The 25,978-nt window shown below is 38.5% G+C and overlaps 1 protein-coding gene across 2 annotated transcripts in view; it reads left to right on the top strand.

Annotated features, from left to right (window-relative positions):
• Positions 1–3,475: 3,475 nt before the first annotated feature.
• RASA1 (RAS p21 protein activator 1) overlaps positions 3,476–25,978 on the top strand; it is a 61,265-nt gene continuing 38,762 nt past the window's right edge. For both annotated transcript variants that reach the window (XM_087958205.1, XM_087958204.1), the window contains exons 1-8: positions 3,476–6,072; positions 12,343–12,495; positions 15,841–15,976; positions 17,256–17,326; positions 18,134–18,251; positions 19,303–19,334; positions 20,930–20,982; positions 23,966–24,116. In XM_087958205.1, coding sequence (XP_087814331.1) covers positions 5,639–6,072; positions 12,343–12,495; positions 15,841–15,976; positions 17,256–17,326; positions 18,134–18,251; positions 19,303–19,334; positions 20,930–20,982; positions 23,966–24,116 — 1,148 coding nt within the window. In that variant the 5' untranslated portion in view covers positions 3,476–5,638. The remainder of the gene's footprint in view (positions 6,073–12,342; positions 12,496–15,840; positions 15,977–17,255; positions 17,327–18,133; positions 18,252–19,302; positions 19,335–20,929; positions 20,983–23,965; positions 24,117–25,978) is intronic.

The raw sequence follows: 25,978 nt of genomic DNA, 5'->3' as shown, positions 1-25,978 counted from the left end.
ACTCTTTCACAGTCCGCCTCTACCCCTACCCCGTTGGAAGCATTCACCATCTGGCTGGTTGGTCTGTTTTCTTGGTATCATTCCCATTTAAGCCTTCCCAGTTTCTGTCTATTTTAAGTAAAACACTCATTAAGGACAGTCACAGCTGCCACACAGTGGTATTTGAAAGGAAAATTTTTGCCTTTGCTTAGGTGCCAAGATAATAAGAATAGCATGTTTATGTCTGATGATTCAGCTTCTCTTTTTCTTGGAATTCATCTACTTTCATCTGCATAGCATGAAAGATAAAAAACCACAAGTATCTGAGAGATTTAGAGGAATGACAGAGGAAGGTTTAAAAAAGGGAAATTACTTATATGTTATATACTGTAATATTTGATTGTTACTCAGGAAAAATCTTTTATCATGGAAATCTAGAAAATGCTTTGAACATACAGTTGTTTCTCCTTTTCTTTTACTTAAAGCATACCATAACAACATGCAAATGGAACTCTCACTTAAAAAGATAAAATGGCAGAATCAGCTGCCTATTGGATACTTGGGGATTTCGCTTTCAAAATTCTCAGTTATAAATGCATTGATTAGGAATTCTGAGTTATAATTTGAATATACCTACTGGTCACTAGGTCAGAGAAGGATAGAAACCCAAATACTATACAACATGCAGTGAATCATACAGTCATGTATTTCAGTAAGTTAATTTATATTGTTGAAGTCCTCATATTCTGGTGTTATACCATTTTATAACTAACAGCATTTATTTCACATATGATTGCATTATATTTAGTTATGTACTATCTTTCTCTTCCAAACTCAAATTATATATTTAGGAGGCTACTGCATATTGTATTCCCAAACAGCGCATCATGAAGAATTTATTATTTGTTTTGTTGTATTTCTATACCACCTGCATTAAGCTCATGTGACTACAGCCATTTGCCTCTCTAGAGAACAGTAAATGGACCACAATTTAACTGTAACCTAATTAATAATATCTCACAACTATTCTGTGCTTTGAAAGTTTAATGGCACCATAGGGGTATGATTAAATATAATGGCATTTGCATTAATATTTTACATGAAACCAAAGTAGAGGATAGGCCAAAAGGCAAATAATGTAACTTGTAAATCAGAGTGGTTATATTGGTAAAGAGCAAGGCATAGTTTTGCAGGTAAAAAATACCTCGTACATTCTAAATGCAGTTCTCAGTAGAAATTGCCAAGTATATTTTTAACCTGATTTCAGAAGGTTGAACTATTTAAAAAGAGCAGGTTTTGTAAGGCAATATGAATTTTCAGAAAGGTTTAGAGATATACTTTATTGGTCACAAGCACATACTAAGCTTTTTCAGAGTATTTCTCTTCCTGTCTCTTTCTACTGAACTCGTAAGTTATTTTTTTATGCTGTGCTAAGTTTTATGGCTGAACTGTACAAAATGTGTTGAGGAATAATAGAGATTGTGCACATTGCTGCTGCACATTCATTTTTGTATTAAGCACTTCTAATTTTTCCCAGTCCATTTAAATCAGTATAGACTGCATTTTGATAGGATGATGTTTGACAAGGTAAGGTAAAGCAAGGAAGAGGCCAGGAACTTCATTAACTGGCTATTTGTTTTAGTGACTATTTTCTAAACATTATCCTAATAATGAAAACGCAGTATTTCTGTACTGGTCTCCAATGAGGCAAGATTCCAAAAAGAATTCTTAGATGCATTATTTTACATTTCATATATAGTTCCCTCTTTTTTGTAATAGCTAATCAATTTGTTGACAGGATAAAAACATCCATGTCAACATGTTACAAGTTGCATAGCTTATAATATTAGATGTATTTGCAGCTTGCCATCTTATGCAGCTTGCTAATCTAAATCCTCTCATCTGCTAAATTCACTTGTTTTGTAACTGAAACTACTTTAAGAACAAAACAAGTAGCCAATTTACTCTGACACTTGTCATACATTGTAACATTCCTAGATCATAAAGGGGTAGTATATAATTGTGTTAGTCCCAGTTCATTAAAATGAACTATTTTCTGGCTTACTTAGTTTAATTTTATATGCATGAACATTTTCTTTATGCAACTGCTTACAGCAGTCATACAGGAAGTTTTCAACTTATAACCAGTTATTTAGCAACCACTGAAACTTATGGCAGACCCTCAAAAGCTAATTATGGCCTGATTTTGAAGTTGTGAAGTCCACACCATCCTGTGGTGACATGACTGTATTTTGAGCACTTGGCAATCAGCTTATCTTTATGGCCGTTTGTAGAGTCCAACATGAAACAGTGATTGTTGACATTTTACACCATTTTCTGGCATTTGCTTCCAGTTTCTGATAAAAACCACCCATTGGATAAAACGGATTCACTTAATGGCCATAGCATTTGCTTCAACACCACTTTACCAACTCACCAACAATCCTACAATTTGGATAAAAGTATATTAAGTTTTTAGAGCGCCTTGGATCAGCGGTCCCCAACCTTTAGGGCTTGGTGGCCTAGCGATGGGGGGAGGGGGAACTAGAACAGGCCCGCACAAGTGGCAGATCGGAGCACACACGCATGTTGCAGTGTGTACCAGCCCGCCACTCACGCAAGCTGCTCACATGCGCACCAGCCCGCCACTTGCACTCGTCAACCTGCATGTATGCTGGCCTGCCGCTCGCGCAAATCAAGTTACATGCATGTACTCCAACCCACTGCTCGCACGGCCCAGTTCTGAATGGGCCATGGCCTGGTACTGGGCTGAGGCCCAGGGATTGGAGACTTCTGCTTTAGATTCTCCTTTCACCAATTTCCTATATTTCCTTCTTCCTAAATTAATTTTGTATAAAGCTTATGTTTATTGTTGTTATCTCAGAACATTGTTGATAATGAAAATATTTTTCTTCATGCCAGTGTATCAATATGACAATATTTTCCCCTTTCCTGTGACAACTAGCATCATAAATTATAAAATATTAACTACAGAAGAAAGCATGGAATACACCCAAGTACCAAGATGCAGAGGAGGGGAAAACCTTATAAGCTCCTTTGTACCTTCCTTTCTTTGTACCTTTCTTTGTTCATCCAATCTCATTTTTCAACAAGAAAAAAAAATAAAGAAAAACATTACCCATCCTTATCACAATCACTCTGACGTTCAACCCTTATTTCAGGGCTGGATTAGGTAGGTTCCAATATAATGTAGAACAGAATTCTTCAAAATTATAAGTCATTCAAAATAAAAAATGCTAGTGGGTGCTGACTATTTCTCCTGCTTGGTTCCTAAAAACCAGGGGTGGGCAATTAATTTTCCCAAAAAGCCACATGAGAAATTGGGAGGGTCACCATCACCCACCACCACCACCACTACTGGTCAGACAGGGACAATCAAAGGACCTATGTGGCCTATGGGCTGTAAAATGCCAGGTTTGCTGTGAACAGTGAGAATGAATAGACAGAATCTTTGTGGTTATTTTTTTTTAATTTCATCTACCAATCATTCATTCATTCATTCATTCATTTGCTGAGAGTTTTTTAAATTGTTAGCTTCCAGAATCACTTTTTTGATATGGGCACACATGTAAATTGATGGCACACTTTTCCTCCAAAAGATGGAAGGAAAAAAAAGTTTAGAAAAATAAAAGGAAGGAGCGGCGTGGGACGGGGAGAAGCTTCTACATCACCTACAGCAAAGTTCCCCAACCTTTCCGGGTTGGTGGCCTGGGGGAGGGAATGGTTTTGTGGGAGATAAGTATGTGCACATGTGTACATGCTAGCACCTGTTGCTTGCAAGCGTTTGGCTCAGAGTATCTGCACACACCACCCAGCCAGTTGCACGGCCCGGTAGTGGGCCGTGGTCCACAGGTTGGGGACCCCTGACATGCAGGTTTTGGATAAGTCCTTTATTTTTGGATCTTGAGTCCCATAAACAGGCTTGTTCTACGTGAATACAACAGTTTTTTTTAGCAAAATACATTTCTGAAATATCAGATAATAGGAATATATTAACATATTAACATACAGCCTCAGATGGAATAATTTTGAAAACAAGTACAATACTATAATGCAACTTATGCCTTTGGCATTAGAGAATAAGATACAAAGGATGCCTTGGCTCCAGCTCTCGTGCATGGAATGCTGCAATTTTTGCCAACCTGATCCATGCACACTTGGGGGAAGTTGATATATTACTTGGTTGATTTACTGTTACTGTTTTTATATTTTATGGCTGTTCTTTCGTTTCATCATGCAGTAACCTGCCCAAAGCCTTTTGAATTGGGCAGGCTATCAAAACATAAAATGAATAAATATGCCCATAACACATGGATAGATGTTTCTGCATCCAGTTATAGCCAAGCTGTCTTTAACCTGCAGAGAGGTTTATACCCAGCTAAATAAATACAAACCTGTGTTTGCTGACCTTGATGACATCTTACTGGGCTTACATCCAAGAAGCTTGGGCTGAGGGGACCACGGCCAGCAATAATCCTATTTGTAAATTGCAGCAAGTAAAAAAACAGCACATTAATGCACAATCTTGAGGCATATTATCACATTTAACTTGCTTGAATTTTATGGACCAGAGGCAAAAACCATTGCCACACCCACTGATTCATATTTATCAGTGTTTCTCAACCTTGGCAACTTTAAGGAATAAGGACTTCAAGTTGCCAAAATTGAAAAAGACTGATCTATACCACCATACCCATTGCAGGGGCGACAATAGCCTTTTTCTTTGCCTCACCTTAACTACAAAGTCAAGTGCAGCAGTCCCACTAAACAAAAAAACCAGACCTATTTAAAATATGACAGCTATTTTTGTGGGCGAGAAACTTTTTCGCGCCTCTCAGAAATAGCAATAGCATTTAGACTTATATAACGCTTTGCAGCCCTCTCTAAGCGGTTTACAGAGTCAGCATATTGCCTCAACAATCTGGGCCCTCATTTTACCAACGTTGGAAGGATGGAAGGCTGAGTCAACTTGAGCCTGGTGGGATTCGAACTGCCAACTTTCTGGCAGCCGGCAGTCAAAAAAGCGCTACTAGTCTCTTTCAACTTTTGAGACTCAGAAACAAGGCGCTCCTTGAGTTACTGATCGCGCCTTCTTTTTCCAACAAGACGCCTCCTGCCCTCTCCGAAAGCCCAGCTTGCCCCGAGAACTGCCCCACCGCCGCCGCCGCCGCAGAAGTTCTTTCCGAGCTTTTTCCGCGCAGCAAACAGTGGCGGCCGAAAGGACGCGCATGCGCCTTGGAACAAGTCGGGGGTGTGTGTGTGTGGAGGAGACGAGCGGCAAGTGGAAAGACTAGGGGCGCTGCCGCCTCACAGCAGCCCACTGTTGAGTCCAAGAAGGGAGGCTGGTTGAGGGAGCGCGTGAGACGCTGAAAGAGCCGCCGCCTTCGGTGCCAGAGGCGGAATGTCACGCCCCCCACCTCAGGAACTGACTTGGATCCTTGGCTACCGGGCGGCTCTCCCATTGTTCCCATTCCGCGTCTCGGGCAGCTCAGTTCCACCGGTTCCCTCCCTTCCCCGCTGAGGGGCGAAGGCGGGGAACTGCTCTCTCTTTCTCTCGCCCTGTGCCTCTCGGCCGCCTCCTCCCGGCCGCGGGCTGTCCCATTAAAGGCGGGGAAGGTGTGGGAGGAGCCGGAGCAGCATGATGGCGGCGGCCGAGGCTGGCGGCGAAGAAGGGAGCTCGGGAGCGGCCGGAGAAGCGGGGGGACATTGCCCACCCGCCGCCAACGCAGGCCCCCGCAGCGGGAGCAGCAAGAGCGCGGCGGCGGTTCTTCTGGGAGGCTCCGGCCTGAACGCTTCTCCCGCCCCGGCCTCGCTTGCGGTGGGCTCCAGGCCTGCCCCTGCGGAGATGTCCAAGGGGCCGCTAGCGGCGACGCTACCGCTTTCCGAGAGCGGCGGCGGCGGCGGCGGCACCGCCGTCAATACTGCGGGGGGCTTCCCTCCTCTGCCGCCACCTCCGCAGCCGCCGCTTCCGGCCGGGGGACTGAGCACCGTGGACGAAGGCGACTCTCTCGACGGGCCCGAGTATGAAGAAGAGGAGGTGGCTATCCCACTGAACGCGCCTCCCACGAACCAGTGAGTATGCCTCCCCCCAGCCACCCACGCCCCATCCAGGCTAAGGATTCAGATGAGGATCCTTCCCAAAAGTCTCGGTTTCTAAGCACCGCACCCAGTGGAAGTGTGTTGTGTATGTCAAACTCTGAGCAAGTCCTGAAAGTTTCTTTGCGCCGCCTCTTTCTCTTCCCGCATCCCGTTGGAAGCTGCTTAGTCAACTGCCTGCTTGCTTGGAAAAACTGAAAACCTGAGAAATTAAGCCTTTTTCTTTCCCCTGTTCCTTCGCTTGAAAATAATAAGAAGCACCGAGGCTCGCATTTGACGCTTGTCCTTCGCTTTTGCCTAAAGCTTCCCAATGTGGATATTTTCCAAAAGCTTAATCGTATCTTTAAAAGTCCTCAATATTTTCATCTAAGGAATCCATGACTGAAACCAAACATGCTGTAAAAGACTTGCTTGTCTTTTAACTATAGCATTTTCTGCATATAAAGGTTGCTATGCTGTCATGGTGTAACACACACTTTGTATGCAAAGTTTTTCATGGAAGATGTAAAACAGCAAAAAATATAGTAACATCTCTCTGAAATAACTAATATAAATAGATGCAGCTTTATCACTCTTTGCATCTGGTAACCTGTCTGTGACATTAAAAATTTCACTATTGAGTTTAGGTAGAAAATGTTTTTTTAAATAAATATTTTCCGATGAATGAAAGAAATGATGTTATGTATTCTGATAATGGATTACCTTTGAAAGGGGCAGAGATGTTGATCCTGACATCAGAACAGGTTCATATGGGGACTGAGAAGCTTTAGGTATTTACAACTGCAAAGCTTTAAACCAGCTTTCTGTGGTGTATTTAAAAAAGAATGGGAAATAGTTTAGCTTTTCAAAGGAGGCAAACTATGCTTCATCACCACTGCAGCTTGTGCAAAATCCAGTGACTTCTTATTTCCAAAGAAACTTTAATCTTCCTTTTATGAGCAGGACATTGCACAAAACTAGATAAAAATTGTTCATCTATTAACAATTGAGTTTATTGAAGTGGCACATAATTGCTCTACAGCCTCATTTGCTAAAATGAATTTTGAACCCTGAATGCTATTTCTAAGATCAAAACTATTACAACATAAAATAGAGATGTTTTATTTAGGGTTATCATAGCTGATGCCATAATAAACTCAGCATAGATGCAAAATTGAAATGATTTAGTGCCTTTCTGGAAAATATGGATGTATCCAATCGGCTATTGTGCTCCTTCCCTGAAAAGAGACAAAGGTATTGGTGACAGATTATAGCTATTTTGAATCCATGTATTGACTTCTTCCAGTAGTAGCCTTATAATCATTTTTATAAAAATATTGTTCCTGAGAAGATTTCTCCTTGAAAAATAAAGGACAGATTTGTTGCATCCAAATACTTCAAGAGAAGTACTTACATTATTAAGGACCCAGGTTGTTGGGGGCAATATGCTGACTGTAAACCGCTTTGAGAGGGCTGTAAAGCACTATAAAGCGGTATATAAATCTAAGTGCTATTGCTATTATGTTAAATTATGTTTACAATATGTATATAATATGAATTTACAAAAATGAGATAATTTCTGATATTTGAAGAATGCCATTGCTAATTGTTGTGCAAATAGATTAAATGGACATTTAGAGGTAATGCCTTTATCTTTTATTGATTTAAGACAGTTTTTCATTGTTGAGAGTTGGGTGGCGTACAAAAATTACTGAGTCGGGCAGCATGGAAGTTTAATAAATAAATTATTATTAATGGATAATCTGTCTACCCAGCTACTACATTAGATCAAAACTGTATGCTATTTTGTATACCACAACAGAGTCAGTTTTGGTGAGATGGGATGCTATATAAATTGATTGATGAAAGTATTTTTTTTTGTATTTTAAATATGTGTGCAGCTGTTTTATTAACAGGATAAGTGTAAAAGTGTTAAGGTGGTATCTCTTAGATACAGTGGCTTCATAAAGGTGAGTAGTATTTGGATCTGGAAAAGATACCTTAGCTCTGTACAGATTGTTCCTTAAATGAACCATTCCATTTCCTGGACTTGCATGTTACATGTGCAGGCATAGGAAAATACCTGTTAGAGTTGAAGGGGTGGCAATAGGATATAATCACTTCTTTTGTACTTCCTTAACTGATGCCTGTTTTCTAAATTAAGGGAAAGAGGAGCTACCAGTAGGAATAGAAAGTGTCCATGCTAGATCCAAATACTATACACCTGCAGATCTTTACTTCTTTACAGAGTCATTGTGGGAGGTCTGCTCACAAAGTCTTTCTGCACTACTTGATGACAAGTCTGGTACTGTGATATGATAATGCAAGAAATGAAACGTAATTTAGGGAGGATTGGAAAATTGAAAGCTCATATGTTGCCTAAACAAATCCCTGAAATATTCTTACCCTGGAAATTGTATGCTAATGAAAAAGGGGAAAATTGTGTCTCTCCCATCACCACCACCCAATTAGTATCAGTTGGAATTTAGATTTGGTGGTTCTTCTCAACAGATTCTTTTTCCTCTGCTTTCATTGCATAGTTCTGTCCGTCTGCTATACAGGTAGTCCAGTTCAATTAGTGACCATTCAAAATTACAACATCTCTGAAAAAAGTGACATGACCATTTTTCACATTTATGACCACTGCAGCATCCCCATAGTCATATCAAAAATCAGATAGTTGGCAACTGACTCATATTTACAACCTTTACAGTGTCATGGGATCATGGGATCACTTTTTGCGACCTTAATGACAAGCAAAGTCATTGGGGAAGCCCGATTCACTTAACAACTATGCTAGTAACTTAATGACTGGGTGATTCAGTTAACAACTGTGGCAAGAAAGATCATAAAATGGGGCTCACTTAACAAATGCCTCATTTTATGATCTTTCTTGCCACAGTTGTTAACTGAATCACTCCAGTCATTAAGTTACTTGCTTATGTATAAAAGCCTAAGATATAAATATCCCATAGAAAAGACAGGAAGTTAATACAATATTGAAATTATTATGAACATCAAAACAGTAAATGAATACTGCCCACCATCTTTTTAAACTCAAAAGTTCTGTGGAAATTATGAAATCATCTATGGAGTTAAATGCAAGTGTTTTTTTGGCAGGGCAAAGTTTTCTTTTTGATAAGTAAATTTGTAGATGGAATTAATTTGGGTTTTATTTTTTTAAAAAGGAAAATGTAACACTTTTGTTATAGTAATTTTTTATGCACACACCATTATGTAGAAAAAGATTCTTACTAGCAAAATTTAGTTGATCTTGTCTTAATAGTGTAAAATTTTAAAGTGATACTTGGTATACTTTTCCTTTGTAGAGGTGATTCAGGATGACTTGTACAGATATTTAGTGTGCTTCATGATTGGAGCTGATACTACAAGTATGAGTATCTCTGGGAATTTTGGATGTAATTTATTTATTTAATTTATATCCTGCCTTTATTATTTTTGCAAATAACTACAGATATTAAACATATCCAACACACCTTCCTCCTATTTTTCTCACAACCCAGTAAAAATATATTAATAAATCTCCTGAGAAAATTATTTGGTAGAACTAAGATATTAAGCCCTGTGTGTAAAAATATTTGATAGTACTTCACAGTATAGAAGATGATTTAAAATTGAAAGCTATATCCAAAATGTGTGCTTGAGATTTCAAGATGCAAGTAAATTTGCAGTCTGATATATATCTCTAGCAACATACTAAAGTATTGAGAACTATTCCATGAGTATTTTGTTTGGAAATATTAGTTTGATACATTTTAATTTGGGAACTATTAGGGAAGGGTAAATGAATCTCAAGTTTAGTTTTGATACAGTATTCATAATTGGGTTGAAATTGATTTTTTTGTCATGTTTATATTATGAAAAGTTTCAAGTAGATACTGGTAGTCTTTGACTTACAACCAATCATTTAGTGACTCTTCAAAGTTACAACAGCACTGAAAAAAATGACTTGTGACTGTTTTTCACACTCGCCATTGTAGTAGCATCTCTGTGGCCACTTTATTAAAATTTGGACGCTTGGCAACCAGAATGTATTTATGATGATGGTTGCAGTGTCCCAGGGTCATGTGATCATTTATTTGTGACCCTGACAAGCAAAGTCAATGGGGGAAGCCAAATTCACTTAACAACTGTGTAACTGTGTTTCCCTCAATTACAGTCATGTCATCTGTACCTCAAAAAGGAAAGTTTTCAATCTTTTAGGATTGAAAAAATAGGCAATGATCATGCTTATAATCATATATACATTATTAACTTGATTGTGAAAAAAGTTACATTGTGAGAAAAAAGTTAAATTTGAGTAATATAAATTTACTTGCTACTCCAAATTTAAGTATTGTAACATCTAATTTTTTCGCTGGTTTGTAATTTTTCTATTATTATAATATATAGATGCATAACTAGAACACCCATAAAAATATAATGTATTGTGGAATTGTGATTTCTTTCCCAATTGAATAATATATTTTGCATCCTGCAATTGTGTGTGGAACTATGGGTTGTAATATACGTATAAGTATACATATAAACATACATATACATATATATATGTATATGTATATGTATGTGTGTGTGTGTGTGTGTGTGTGTATGAGAATAAGCACTCACAAACTCATTGGGAATGAATCAAAGGCTAAAGGGACATGGACAATATACATGAGAATGTTTTATTTTATTTTGATCACCACATGATTACTGCAGTGAGTCATACATAGTATTATTACCTTTGAAGACAGCTTGGAGTCTGCAACTGAACAGAACTGAACAGCTATATGCCTCCTCTGGGATACCCATTATTCATTTATTTGCTGTATCTATATACCACCTATTCATGAAAGTTCTGGGCAGCTAGCAGTCAAAAACGTCACAAAGTCAACCTTTCATAAAATAGTAAATAAACCCACTGATAAAAAGATTCATGACAGAAATTCTGGTGTTTTTTTTCTAAAATCACTTTACTTTAAAGTTAGAGGATATATAGATAGTCCTGGAGTTACAATTACTTGTTCAGAGAATATTCAAAATTATGTACTGAAAGAGTAGTGCACAAGACTGTGGCTGTCTCAGCATCCCCACTGTAATGTGAATATGATTGGGGTACTTAGGTGCCTGATCCATGATTACAACATTGTAGCAAGCTGTGGTCTTATTATCTGTATTTGTGATCTTCCCTGCTAACTTTCCACAAGCAAAGTCAAACTCTCATAAAGTCAATCCCACTGCTTTTTCTCCCAAGGAGCCTCACTACAAAGTGTGAAATTATAGGGATCTTGTACTCTGAGCACCCCACCTATATGCCCCTACCACCCTTATTGGCACATCCAATAAATGTGTAAAAATTAAATACAACTTTGGGGAAAAATATCAACAGAAATGCTTTCATTAATATACCATATGTGAACATTTTAGACTTGTCAAATATATAACATATTGTATGTGGAATTTTATTCTGATTATCTGTTAGAGGCACAAAGTTGCAATTCATTGCATTTTTGCAAGGAAGAAACATATGTTTTGTAGCATTTATGGCATAGAACCAGTTACTTATAGTAGTGTCTTTCCCCAACTGTTTCTATCCATCTTATCTAATTTAGCAGGAAGGGCACGATCTAGATACCTACACAGCTGGAGGGGCCAAGAAGGAGAACATTTTCTTCATGGCACCTGCCCTTTAAAAATATCATTTCCCCTGAAGTTAGATTGGCCCTGTACCCTTTGGCTTTTTGTAAGGCTTTGAAAATTTGGCTTTGTGTTCAAGCGAGGGACTCTGAGTGTGAGTTAGAACCCATGTCTCGGTTGTATAGATGATAAGTTAGGTAATGCCTGGCTGCTATGTGTCTTTACTTTTGTTTCCTATAATGTATTAAGTGTTTTTATTTATTTTATTTTGAGCTGCCTAGAGCTACTTAAAAATGAGATGGGAGAGTATAAAAATAACTTGATATATTTATTTTTTATTATTTTTATTTATTTATAAATAAATAAGTAAATGAAGTCTTTTGTGAGCATAAGTACCACTGAAGTTTTAATTCCTGTTTTAGAATAAAATGCATTTAATATAAAAAATGAAACAACTACATAATTCTTACTTTTAGATTTCTGTTACCAGTATTAAATTAGCAATAAACTTGCCGTTCACTTGCATCAGCCTGTAAGAAAAATGGATGTAGGAGATTTTATCCAGGATTTTCAGGTCTAGATGCTCTGCCAGATAGATTTAATATGCCATTATGCTTTGGTTTGCAGATGGTATCATGGAAAACTTGACAGAACAATTGCAGAAGAACGTCTTCGACAGGCAGGAAAACCTGGAAGTTACCTTATTCGAGAGAGTGATCGAAGGCCTGGATCATTTGTGCTTTCGTTTCTGAGCAAAACCAATGTTGTTAATCACTTTAGGTGAGTGAATGTTTGTTTTGTAAATTGATAACTGGGTTCCTATAAACTCCTATAAAATATGAGAAGCAGGTCTTTTAAGGCAGTGGTCCACATCCTTGCCTGCTTGGCAAACCAGCGGGTGGTAGAGGAGAAGGGAAGATTTTGTGTGAGTGGTAAGTGCATGCACTTGCACACACTTGCCAATCACACAAGTGGAGCAGCACATGCGTTCGCCCACTGCTTGTGCAGCCTGGGGGTTGGAGCCCCTGTTTTTTAAGGGTAGTGATTATGTGGTTCACATATTCTTTCACAAGTTTCAAAACATTGTTGAAAAATATATTTGGCTGGTGGGGTATGCACAGGTTACATATTCAATTAATATTGAGTTATCGGCAGATTTTGTGATCAATATTTATTTGTAAGTATTAGAATGTGCCCTGGAAAATGCACTTATAATCCAAGCAAGGTGCAAATTATTATGTTTATACATTTAGAGCTGTGTGAAAAAGTCCTGCCCGCTTTCAGTGTTAAGCTGTATTTACATGTTTAATCAACTTTTTACTCATAGAAACCACGCAAAATTAGTACTTTGATGAAAATTTCTGTAGTTGGATTGAGATGCATAATTTTTATTAATATAACCAAAGTCTTTTTAAGGTTTTGAGTGAGTTTATGTGCTAAAACAAACACAACTTGCATTTTCAAGAATGTTAGGATCGAAAGTAGCCAATCAGCAGCGAGCTTTGACTGACCAATCAAAATGCACAGAAGCTAATCTATGAGCCAATCAATGTTGTCATACTCTCTGACTATAAATAGGCATGAAAAGCATCGAGAAATTTAATTTAGCTTTAGCTGCAGGCAAGTATGAAGGCCTTTGCTTTCACCATACTGAGCAGCGGCATCGCATCACTGTGCTTCATGAAGAGGGTTACTCTTGTACAGAAATAGCCAAGAGAGTAAAATGCCAACACACCACAGTGAGCAGAGTGGTTGAAAAATACCAAATAACTGGTTCAGTTGATGACAGGCTCCGCTCTGGAAGACCAAGAAAGTCGACAAACCAGTAAGATCGGGCTCTGCAGTGCATTTCGGTGGCTGACAGGAAGCTTGCCTCACCTCAGATTACAAGAATTTGGGGTGAAACATGTGATGTAAAAGTGTGCACAAGCACAGTGCGTTCGCAGACTGATTGCCAGAGGGCTCAAAGGGTGCAGGACTCCAAGTAAACCTTTGCTCACAGACGCTCACCACTCTTGTCGACGTGCGTGGGCCAAGAAGTATGCCAAGTGGACCATCAACAGTGGACCAAGGTCATCTTCAGTGATGAGAGCAATTTCTACTTGACTGGGAATCAGTGCAATAAGTATGTCAGAAGATTTCCAGCTGAAGAATTTAGGCCATACTGCCTGAATATCTGTGAAGCATCTATTGCACATGAAGATCTGGGGGCTGCATCGCTACTTCGGAAACAAATCGTGCAGGGAATCATGAATTCCAAGTCATATGTTGAAGTCCTGGAAAAGACCATGCTTCCTTCAGCTCAGCAACTTACAGGGAAAGATTTTTACTTCCAGGATGACAACACTCCTTGTCATTGAGCCAAGTCTGTCCAGCAGTGAATGAAGAAGCATGGGGTTCAACTCTCTGGGCCAAGATTGGTTACGAAATAAGCAAGAAGCATCCGAAGCCAAACAGGAGCTGATTGAATCCATTATTGCAGCCTGGCACCACTTTGTCACCAAAGATCATGTGCAAAGGCTTATACAGTCTATGTTGAAGCGATGCCACCTGATGATAAGGGCTGGCCAATTTCATACTAGTAACCATGTTTGGTTACCTAAATGGTCCTTTTCAGGGCCACAAACAATAAAAATGTTAACAAAACACTAGCATCGGCCTTAGTAATTGCAACACGTATGTCACTGGGTATGCATCAATTAATCTGTTTTCATAGGCATTGTAAGCATGCATTGTAAGCATGCACAAAAATTCACAATCCCCATCCAAACAGCACCAAATTGCGAAAAGCTTATGCTTTTCACTTAAAAACCACCAGTATTTATTTACATATAACAATATTTGCATAGCAGTTACCATAAAATATCATAAAATCAATGGCCTATCCAAAAAATGTCATAAACCATAAACCGTGCAGGACTTTTTCACACAGCTGTATAAACAGTTTTATAAATGTTTATACCTTTATATAGTTATATACTATGTTTAATAGGGAATTGCCACTTCGTCTCTTATTCTTATTTTTAACTCCTCCCAATTTTTTATTCATTCCATCTTCTGTTGACTACTGGGTCTAGAAGAGGAAGGTGGAGTATGCATTAAAACATTTTCATTTGTAAAATATTATGGTAAGATGAGCGTTCTTTGACTAATAATCATTCCATGAACTTTACTAGCATATATGCTTGGTTTAATTTCTAATTTCAAATTAAGAAGATTAATTTGTAAATGTTGGAAAGAATCCAGAAGGGTTGCTTCTCTTGCTTGAAGAATGGCAGCTGCTGAGAGTTTAGCCACATGTTCTACAGCTGTATTTTTTTAAAATGCGGCTTTGCTTAATGTAGGGTTATGTTCTAGACACAATTGTCAAAAGAGATCTGTCTTTCCATGATTTTGAAAATAAATTGACTAGGTTGTGTTGTTTTTCTGTGTCATATAATATATGTGGGTATATGCATAATTTTGTATGTATGCATGTATGTATGTATTTATTTTGTCGTGTTTATGTACATTGTGTACATTGGAGGTGGTGACCCTTTGAAAGCTGTATGCAACAAAATTTCATTTTAATGTATGCCGATTAGTGTTACCTTTGATTTGCCGAAAGGAAAAATAAGATTGACCTTATAAATATTACTCAGTAATTGTATTATTAATTTTAATTTATGCTTTTTATCCTGCTGTACCCTTAAAAAACTTAGTTGCCAGTTGAGTAGAAATGTAGAATATAAATCAAATCCTTGATTACCAATGGTAGCTGAAACTGGAAACTATCATTAATCAATCTGCTTATAAGGTATGATATCACATGATCACATCAACTTATGACAGTAATTCAATAAGTCCCAGTTGTTATAGTTAGGTGAATGCCATGTGATCACAGTATACCTTTTGCAAATATCTGCCTATTTCCCCATTGATTTTGTTTGTTTGGAAGCTGGCAATACTGCAGGAATGCAGAGAGGGACACAACTAGGAGCATCTCCTGTTCAGCATCTTCACAACTTCAAACAGTTGCTAAAAGAATATGCCTTAAGTGAGGACTGCCTCTAGTTTTGTTATATGTGCAGTCTTTTTAATAGAAAAGGACATTGTACTAATGTTAGTTATTATTTTCTCTAATAGGATTATTGCAATGTGTGGCGATTATTACATTGGTGGCCGACGATTTTCTTCACTTTCTGATCTAATAGGGTATTACAGCCATGTGTCTTGTTTGCTTAAAGGGGAAAAATTATTGTTTCCTGTAGCACCTCCAGAGGTATGTATTTTTTATATAAGCATATGCATTTTTATATATTTGAAATTAACTGGAAGTGAACCAGTTTGGTATTGTGGTTAAAGTACCAGGTAGGAAACCTGGAGACGGTGAATTATTCTTAGGCACAAAGGCAATTGGATAACCTTATAGGCAGTCACTCTTTTAGCATAAGGAAACGGCAATGTTAATCCATTTCCAAACATTTTGTCAAGAAAATTACAGGAGTCAATACTGATTCATGGGACAAACATTAAATTGAATTAAGAAACTGAAAATTGCTGTTTCAAGATTCACAACTCTGTTGCACTTTTTCAGAGGTGAGGTGACTGAGTGGATCTACAGTTGTGCTCATAAGTTTATATACCCTGGCAGAATTTATGAGCACAACTGTAAATGTCATACCTATATAAGCCCATATAGTGTCTTAAAGAGGTTAATTAGATTGACACAGAATAATTACAAGTTTTGAAGTTCTCCAGAACTTTACATCAAAGTCAGTCCCAGAATAGAGGTTATGATATAGACTAAACCATAACAATATAGTTTTCAGGACAAAAGAGACAATACGATACCAACAACACCTGCAATCTGCAAGCAGCCAAATGTGTCTACCTTGGGAGCAAAAAAAAAAATATTTTTGGACTTCTGTGATTCTTTAGTCCTTCTTTTTGATTTTTTTTTGAAGACATTTCGCTTCTCATCCCAGAAGCTTCCAGAGCTGAAAAACCTTGGATGAGAAGAAAGTCCAGTTGCCTGTTGAAAAAGCACTTTTGGGACAAGCATGACCTGGATGACTGAGAATCTCAATAGATATATAATAAAGATATAGAGAGAAATTTTGAACAAAAACAACAAAGATAATAATATGACAATAATTAAATGTAATGCAATTTATTTTTATAAATCAAAATTTGAATATAAATCTAGGATTTTTCTGATATTTAAATTCTACAAAAAATTCAACAAATATCTAACACAAATGCCAGTATTTTATATTTGTTTATAATATAATTAAAACATGATTGTAAAAAAACCCCACCTCAATTATTTTATATTAAATTATGTTTATTTCTGATGCTACATCAAAACCTGGGTAAATTTTTTGATCTTTTTATTGGTTTTGAAATTGATTCTGGCCACTTGGAACTTTATGACCGAAGGAATGGGAGAGAAAAAAGCTGAGTATTGTGGGTCTGAATATGTGGGAGATTTTGTCTTGATTCAGTATACCAATTCTGAAGTTTTTCTTCAAAACAGAAGATCATTCTTTTTTTTACAGCCAGTAGAAGACCGCAGGAGAGTCCGAGCCATTCTGCCATACACTAAAGTGCCAGAAACAGATGAAATAAGGTATAATTTAGAATGATAAATAATGCATGTATTTGGGTGTAATATTTGTTAGGGTTTTTTTGTAAGAATTAAAATATCACTACACACTATTAATTTAAAATATGGAAAACTGCTTTAAAATAATCACTTTAATAATTCTTTTGTTTCACTGTATAGTCTGTTTTATCATTAAATTAATAGTGAAGTCAGTCAAAATTATGGAATTGATGCATATATTTAATGTGGTGTAAGTTTAGATTTAAGGAATGCACAGAAATTTCCAGGTTTCTATTAAAGTAACTTTATTAAAGCACCATCCAATTCTACGTGTACGTACCCAAGTGTTAGTCACACTGAATTCAAGCAGATATACTTCTTAGTAAAAAATTGTGGGATCTCATGTTACCAATTGTAACAATTTTGAAAGTAGGATTCAATTTTTTTAAAAAAATTAGGGGATTTCAGGGGATTTCTGGAGAGCTCAGTAACATTCTGTTCTTGCTCCACGCTTGCAGTTCTGAAAGCAGTAGCATTTAGCAATAGCATTTAGGTTTTTATATGGCTCCAGTGTGTTTCTTCAGCAATATTTGAGTATGAATCCTTCAAATAAATAAATTTAATATAACATAAAACACATTTAAAATAAAATTATGTTACAAGAGATCATCAAGATTTCCTACAGATAACCGGTAGCCTATGGTTCGGGGGATTATAAGAATTAATTTAATTTGCAAAGAGATTAGAAATTAGATCAAATTGATAACAGGTGTAACTGATCGCTTAAGTGTTTATTTAAATAATTAATAATTTTACCTTAACTACCTATAGTTTCCTTAAAGGAGACATGTTCATTGTCCACAATGAATTAGAAGATGGATGGATGTGGGTTACAAACTTACGTACAGATGAACAAGGCCTTATTGTAGAAGACTTAGTAGAGGAAGTGGTAAGTAATATTATTACTCAATATTGAATAATATTGTTTTCTTCTTCTTTTGTGAACTTTATTCCTTTGAAGATATTATTGATTGTTGATTCTCTAGTTGTTTCTTTTCTGTTATGACAAAGGTGTCATCTACATACTAGATCCATACTTTTAGTTGCATGAATGGGAAAGCTGTTATTTCTACACATTGCATTACAGTCTGCTATGAGTCCTGAGAGTGGTGATGCCATAAATATTCCTGGGGACTTGGCAGTCAGACAAATCAGCCATCAACTGGCACATAGAGATAACCCACATGTACATAGGACCCAAAAGAGGCAATAAAAAAGTTAAAAAGGAAACAAAAAGATCAGAACATCTCTTGCCAGAAATCAGAACCCAGATAAGCAAGAATTAACACCAGGAGCAGCATCAAACAAACAATCCAGCAGTGAACAAATCAAGTAGTAAACAACAACCTAATTAAGGAATAACCAAGGAGAAAACAACCACCCACATACACACACTGATAGGGCAAGCTACTGTATGTAAACAGAGAGAAAACTCCAAGCCTTCTAGAATGCAGATATTACTAGTCAGGTAATGAAACGTCTGCATAAAAACCCTGTGTAGACCACATTACAATAGCCCAACTGAGACGTGGCTTAAAATGATTGTCTGTATCCAGACCTCCTGGTCCAAGAATGGGTGCAATTAACATACCAGATACCGTGTGGAGAATCCCTTGACCACATCTGCTACCTGCTTATTGAGGGATCTTATCAATCTCTTTTACTAAGATTTTCAACCTGGGGCAGATTTTAAGATATTTAAACATTTTTAAGCATCATAGACTATATTCCTTTATAATGTTTATTTGCAAAAAGCTTTGTTAGATACCATGTAATCCTGAATAAGCATGGATAGACACTCTTTTCTGACTCAGAGCAACCTAATGTTTACATTTTCTAAATTATACTAATTGTGTCTTTTCTAAACAGAACAAAATTCTTTAACATGCTTAATGCTACAATCATGTTAAGTTCATCCTTTTGTATCATATTTTTCTAAGGGAAGAGAGGAAGATCCACATGAAGGCAAAATGTAAGTGTAGAATTTTTATACATAAGTATCTAAGTAGTGTATATGTTCTTCCAGCATGCTAATTCTTGCTTTTTTATATGCCAGAGGCACCATCCCATAAAAAGAAGGTTGTATACATACAGGTAGTTCTCCATTTACAACTACAGTTGAGCCCAAAATTTCCACTGCTAAGCGAAACAGTTAATTTTGCCCCATTTTACTACCTTGCTTACCACAGTTAAGTGAATCACTGCAGTTGTTAAGTTAGTCACACAGTTGTTCAGGGAATCTGACTTCTCCATTGACTTTCTCAAAAGGGGGTTCACGTGATCTGAGGACACTGCAACCATCATAAATATGAACCAGTTGCCAAACATTTGAATTTTGATCACATGATCATGGGGATACTACAATGATCATAAGTGTGAAAAATGGCCATAAGTCACTGTTTTCAGTGCTGTTGTAACTTTGAGTGGTCACTAAATGAACTGTTGTAAGTCGAGGACTACCTTTATTGAGCCAAATTATTAACAGGCAGCACAAGTAAAGATATTGAAGCTGAACACAGACTTAGTGCTATTTTAATGTGCATAATGAGAAACATTTTAGGACTTCAAAAAAATCTATATTCCAACTTTAAGTCACAAGTCTTATTTGGATTGCTTTGTCTGGTATTAGTCACAATTTTTTTTAGCATTGACATGATTAATTAGTACAATGGAAAAGTTCTTAAACAAGAAGTTGTAGTACAAAAGAAATGAAATATATTCATCTAGATAAAAGAACAGCAATAGAAATTAAGCTTGCTTTGAAATGTTTTCTGAACCTATTATTTTAATAGAATTTCCAAATTTAGAGGCATCCAAATCCTTGGGCAGCTTGCAAATAAAAGTGAAAATCAATATTTTTGAGATACAAGTAAAAAAGAACCTTAGCTCACTGGAAAGCAATGCATAGTCATTCAACCACCCTATCCCAAGGTCAGGGAGAACAGCCAGGTTTGTAACAGTTTCCTAAACATCACAAGGAAGAGAAGTGCCAGAATCTCTGGGCGGACATTGTTCCAAAGGGAAGAAGCTGCAACAGCAACCCTGCCTCCAAGATAAAGATATTGTTCAATCAAATGGATGCAGAGAACATTCATTCCTTTTAATTGTACTGAGCAAGCAGAAACAATTGGAGATAGCCTGAAATAGCCAGGCTTTCCGTCATGAAGGGTTTTAAAGGTGATAAGCAGCATCTTGAATTTCACTCAGAAACCACCTGGCAACCAATGAAGTTTGCAAAACAGCGAGGTCTTCTGGGCATAGCACGATGGTCCCAACAATCCCTACCACATTCTGGACCAGCTCTAGCTTACAGATGGTCCTTTCATGAAATAGATCAAGTTGCTATTTTCTATTATATTTGATTTAGAAAAAACTAGCAGTTTTAAAACATATTGTTGAAATTTAATCCAACTGATATAAAAGAAATCAAGTATTTTGAATGTTACATTTCTGGGTTTTTGTAAATGCATTTTAATTGTCATTTGTAGATGTATGTTTCCTAAAGAAAACCAAAGAACTTGTTACTAATATTTCCTGGTGTTTATTATTGTTGTTGTATTCTTTAAGATGGTTCCATGGAAAGATTTCAAAACAAGAAGCTTATAGTTTGCTGATGACAGGTACTTATGAATTTTAATTAGAATATCTAATAGAATATCTGTTAATATGAAATGTATGCTAGAATTATATGACACTGTTCTATCTCCAAATGTTGGAGCATGGAAGTCAGAATGTAGCATCTTTCTCTTTAACAACTGAGATCAGTTATGTCCTTTTCTGAGATCTCCAGAAACTGGAAAAGACAATAGCACAATCTCAGACTATGACACAGGTACAGATTTATATAGTATTTGCATTCCTCATGAACAACTTTTTTTTTGAAATTTGAGTCAAAGTATTATCCAGTCCTAAATACATGCACGTCTTCTGTACTAAAATTTGTGGTTGAATTAAGGTTTCTTTTTAAAAAGAAAGAAAAGGTCCATTTTTGACCATATGAAACATAATTGTATAACATCATGTAACATTTTGATAGAATTAGGACTGTAAAATGTCACACGTGCTTAGGCCAGGATTTTTCTGCTTTTTAGGGCGTTTAGTGGGATTTTAAGGAAAACATTAAAACTATTTTAGGACTCACAATATATTATTCATGTGTTTGAAACTGACAGGGAAGTGAATTGCCAGATTTCCACAATTTTATAACTAAAATCCATCGGATTTTAGATGGGAATATGGAAACTGAGGGCATGCATATGAATCAGGGATAGTACCCTGGAAACTGAGGGCATGCATATGAATCAGGGATAGTACCCTGTTTCTACAACAATACGGCCTCCCGCAATAGGAAGTCCCAGCATGTTTTATAGGCATAAAATGAAATTAAGCCCCTCCCCCCAAAGTAATGCCTATATTAAACATGCGAAATGGAACGGTGGGTGGGGGGGGCTTGCCATTAGGAAGTACTTTTGTTGCACACCCGGATATGGTGCTGCCTGTGTTGACCTCAGCATTGATGGGGCACTTCGAATCGGGAGACCTTCTGCCACCATTGCTTTCCCTTCTCCCCATGCTGCTGCGGTATTTGGAACAACGCCACGGCATTTGGTGCAGCCACGCGGGGCCGGCCAGGGCTCCCCCCTCCAACCGGAGCCCGGAGGAGACACTCAGCTTTAGGCACTCCTGTCACTGCCTTCCTGGGCATCGTTTGAAGGCAAAGCCCATTGTTTTAAAAACAATGCCCTACTACGACAAAGCCTCCCCTGCCCGAGAGGGCAGCCCAACCCCACGTGGGGAGGCGAATCTCCCGGGGTCACAGCGCAGGATCGGCCCACCCCGGGAGAAGCACCCAGCCGCCATCCCTGCCTGGTGCCGGGCAGAGTGCGAAGAGTTTGCCTGGGGCACCCAGCACAGCTGACAGCCGGGCCCTCCTGCCCAGCAGCGGAGCTCTGGCCAAGGCAGCAAGCATCTCCCCGCCGGGCCCTCCGCTCATCCCGCCAGGGCTGTGCCGGAGCCGGGCGGGCTGGGCAGAGCCAGGAAAGCGAGCACAGGTGTGCGCCCACCTGCCAAGCAAAAGAGCCGGGCCAACCCAAGCTTGGCTTCCTTCCCAAGGCGCTGCCCGAGGCAGTGATAGCGCTCACCCGTCCGTGGAGAGGCTGCCCGAGGCAGTGATAGCGCTCACCCGTCCGTGGACAGGGAGGCGAGGCGACGGCAGCGCTGCTTCCCTGGCCGGCGGGTCCGGCGGAGAGAACCCGAAGCCACCCATTCTTTCCACCCCTCGCCCAGCCCGTCCCCATCCCCATGCATCTCCAAACGCGCCAGCAGCTCCAAACGCTGTAGCGGCACGGGCATTGGGCAGAGGCGCTCACTCGGCAGGCCTTAGCTCGGAGGAGGATGCGGCGTGGCTGTCGCCTTAACTCCCTGTCCACGGATGGGTGGGCACTATCACTGCCTCAGGTGGCCTCTCCCGGTGGCCCCTTCGGGGTCGGGCTGGAGGGACTTGGGAAGGAAGCCAAGCTCGGGTCAGCCTGGCTCTTTCGCTTGGCAGGCAGGCGTGCACCTGTGGCTCACTTTCCTGGCTCTGCCCAGCCCGCTCGGCTCTGGCACGGCCCTGGTGGGATGAGCAGAGGGCCCGGCGGGGAGGCGGTTGCTGCCTTGGCCAGAGCTCCGCCTCCGGGCAGGAGGGCCCGCCTGTCAGCTGTGCTGGACGCCCCAGGCGCAGCTCTTCACGCTCTGCCTGGTGCCAGGCAGGGATGGCAGCTGGGCACTTCTCCCAGGGTGGGTCGATCCTGCGCTGCAACCCCGGGAGATTCGCCTCCCCACGTGAGGTTGGGCTGCCCTCTCGGGCAGGGGAGGCTTTGTCGTAGTAGGGCGTAGTTTTTAAAAGAATGGGCTTTGCCTTCGAATGATGCCCGGGAAGGCGGCGACAGGAGTCCCTGAAGCCGAGTGTCTCCGCCGGGCTCCAGTTGCAGGGAGGAGTCCTGGCCAGCCCCGCGTGGCTGCGCCAAACGGCGTTGCTCCAAATGCTGTGGCAGCATGAGGAGAAGGGAAAGCAATGGTGGCTTCCAGATACGAAGTGCCCCACCAATGCCGAGGTCAACATCCAAGCCGTTGCCTCCCGCCCGCCCAAGGATGCAAGGGGGGAGAATTAAGTCACCCCTGAAAAGACGGCCTAACTGTTTTTTCGGGGGTCAAAAAAAAATAAGGCCCGGCCTTATTTTGTGAGAAACACGGTAGTATCTCATCTCATGCCTAAGCTAAAATTTAAGTATTCTTTCTCGTATTTGTCAAAATAGTCCACTATAAAAATAACGGGTGGGGGGTGGGTGGGGTCAGCAAAGGTTTTTAAATTAAGGTTACTTCAAGATGTAGAAGGCTTTATTTGCAAAGTAAGACAAGAAAAGGTTTGATTTTTTTTTTAAAAAAATTCTTGACTGCTTTATCATTGCTTAATTAAGAAGACTATCCTAAGGGAAAAAAATGACAATAGCCTTTTTGCAACTGATTAAATTTTCCTCTGCTGCATGCTAAATTCCAGACCAATGAAATAAAACAGATTTATTGACAAAGACCTGTAACTTTTTCCTTCTTCTTTATAATTAGTGGGTCAAGTATCAAGTTTTCTCGTGAGGCCTTCTGATAATACACCTGGGGATTACTCACTCTACTTTCGAACCAGTGAAAACATACAGCGTTTTAAAATATGTCCAACACCAAACAATCAGTTTATGATGGGGGGCAGATACTATAACAGGTATGTTGCAACGTATTTTACAGTTTATATTATGTATTCTGTTAATTGCCATTAATGATATATACTGAATTTTTTCAGGTTTTGTGGTTTTGTGAGGTTTGATTTTTTTTTGTGCAGGGAGGGAGAATATTATAAGTAACAATTATTTTTGCTTTGAGAGATGCAAAATTTAAAAATGTAAAATTGTGCACATTATTCAAATGAGTAAGATGTGTCCATTGTCAGATCTTAACAAATAAAAAGGTCTTGGCCATTGGGTCATAAGAGCAGAATCTGCTATTTTTTTTAAAGTATCTTTGCTTCATCACTAGACATTGAACTTAATTTTCATATGAGAGAAAATTTAGGACATAAAACTGCACTTACACTGAGTACATTTCATTCTATTTTTCAAGTTCTTTAAAGTATATTAATTTAGACTGTTTGAATAACTTTTAGTAGTGCTAAGTTTAGTTCTCATTTCCAAAGAAGATTTGCCCTAACTTAGATTATGGAACTTGGATATGCCAAACATGAACCAGGGAATTGATGTCCATCCCAACCGAGAATTTCTCTCGCTTCCAGCTTGTCTTCTGAGTTGGTTAGAAATCCTGCAGCTGGTGTGACTGAGAAAGTGTCAAGTTCTCCTAGATGAGAAGGTCATTGGACTGTCATAGAACTTCAAGTGGAAGATGTTATGAGGCTAAACAATTGGATCATTTTGCATATCCTACATACGTACAAGCTTCTTGAATATCTTCACTAAATCTGTCTGGCATTCAGACATCCTCATTGAAAATCGAACTAGCAGCAGAACCAGCCCCTTTGAAGGTAAACTGTCTTTTGCCCATTGTCTAGTTGTCTAGTTCTTAAGGGTATGGCAATAGAAGCCTCCCATTTGAAAACTTCAACATGTATGAAACAGGAGTCCACAGTCCTGAATTAAGCAATAAAAATCCCATTTCCACAGGATCTGATTTGTGTAACTTGACAATGAGGAAAAACTACAAAGTGTTTTCTTTTTTAGAAAACATTCTCATCTGAAGCCATCTTGAATTATACTGTGTATTTCAGTTTTTACAAGCTATTCTCAGTGATTGTTACAATAATTCAACCTTAAGTCTATGTTTGAACTTCATTGTTTAGATACTGAAATTGTGACCTGATTTTACACTGTGTGAGTGGAAATTTACTTATGCTTATCTAAAGCACCCTGCTGGATCTCACCAACTATTTTCTACTGCTGCAGCTCTTTGCTTTTTCTGTTCTGATCTTGAGAAAGCAACAAATAAAGGGGAAAAGTCCATTACATAAGTCAAGTTTTCTGAATCCAACCTATTATTTTTACATCAACTTCCCCAAAAAACAATTTTGTGTTAATTAGCTGAGTTTTTTTGGTGTGTGGTATACTGTGTATATAATGAATTAATTACCATGTATATATAATTAATTAAAATAATATCTTTAAGCTGTTCATAGTAGGATTTCATTCATATAACATTTTTAAATTTTCTTTTGTCATAAGATATAGTTTCATTATTAGATAGCTTCTACATATTATACACATGTATGTGAGAAAGAGAAAGACAATGACATATTATCATGAAATTTTCAAAATGAAAATGCTTTTTGCAGGAAAACAAAATAGTTAATAATCTGAGAATTATAACTATAAAGGATACTATTGAAGTAGTGTTTAACACTTGCAGATTCAGCTCTCAAATTATCAAAGCAGTAGATATTGGAGGTTCAGTAAGAGAATTTAAAGGCCTCCCCACACAATTTCAAATACTGTTCAAATATTAGCCTTCAAATGCAATTTTATTCTCCCTCTTATAAATTTTTCCGAAGTATATAGTATGAGAATTTAGTAGGTCCATTGG

Source organism: Notechis scutatus, chromosome 2 (assembly GCF_049901735.1).
Source record: "Notechis scutatus isolate UNSWTSFEM ecotype Mainland chromosome 2, rNotScu1.2, whole genome shotgun sequence".
NCBI classification, from domain to species: domain Eukaryota; kingdom Metazoa; phylum Chordata; class Lepidosauria; order Squamata; family Elapidae; genus Notechis; species Notechis scutatus.
This window is presented reverse-complemented; position numbering and strand designations above follow the sequence as displayed.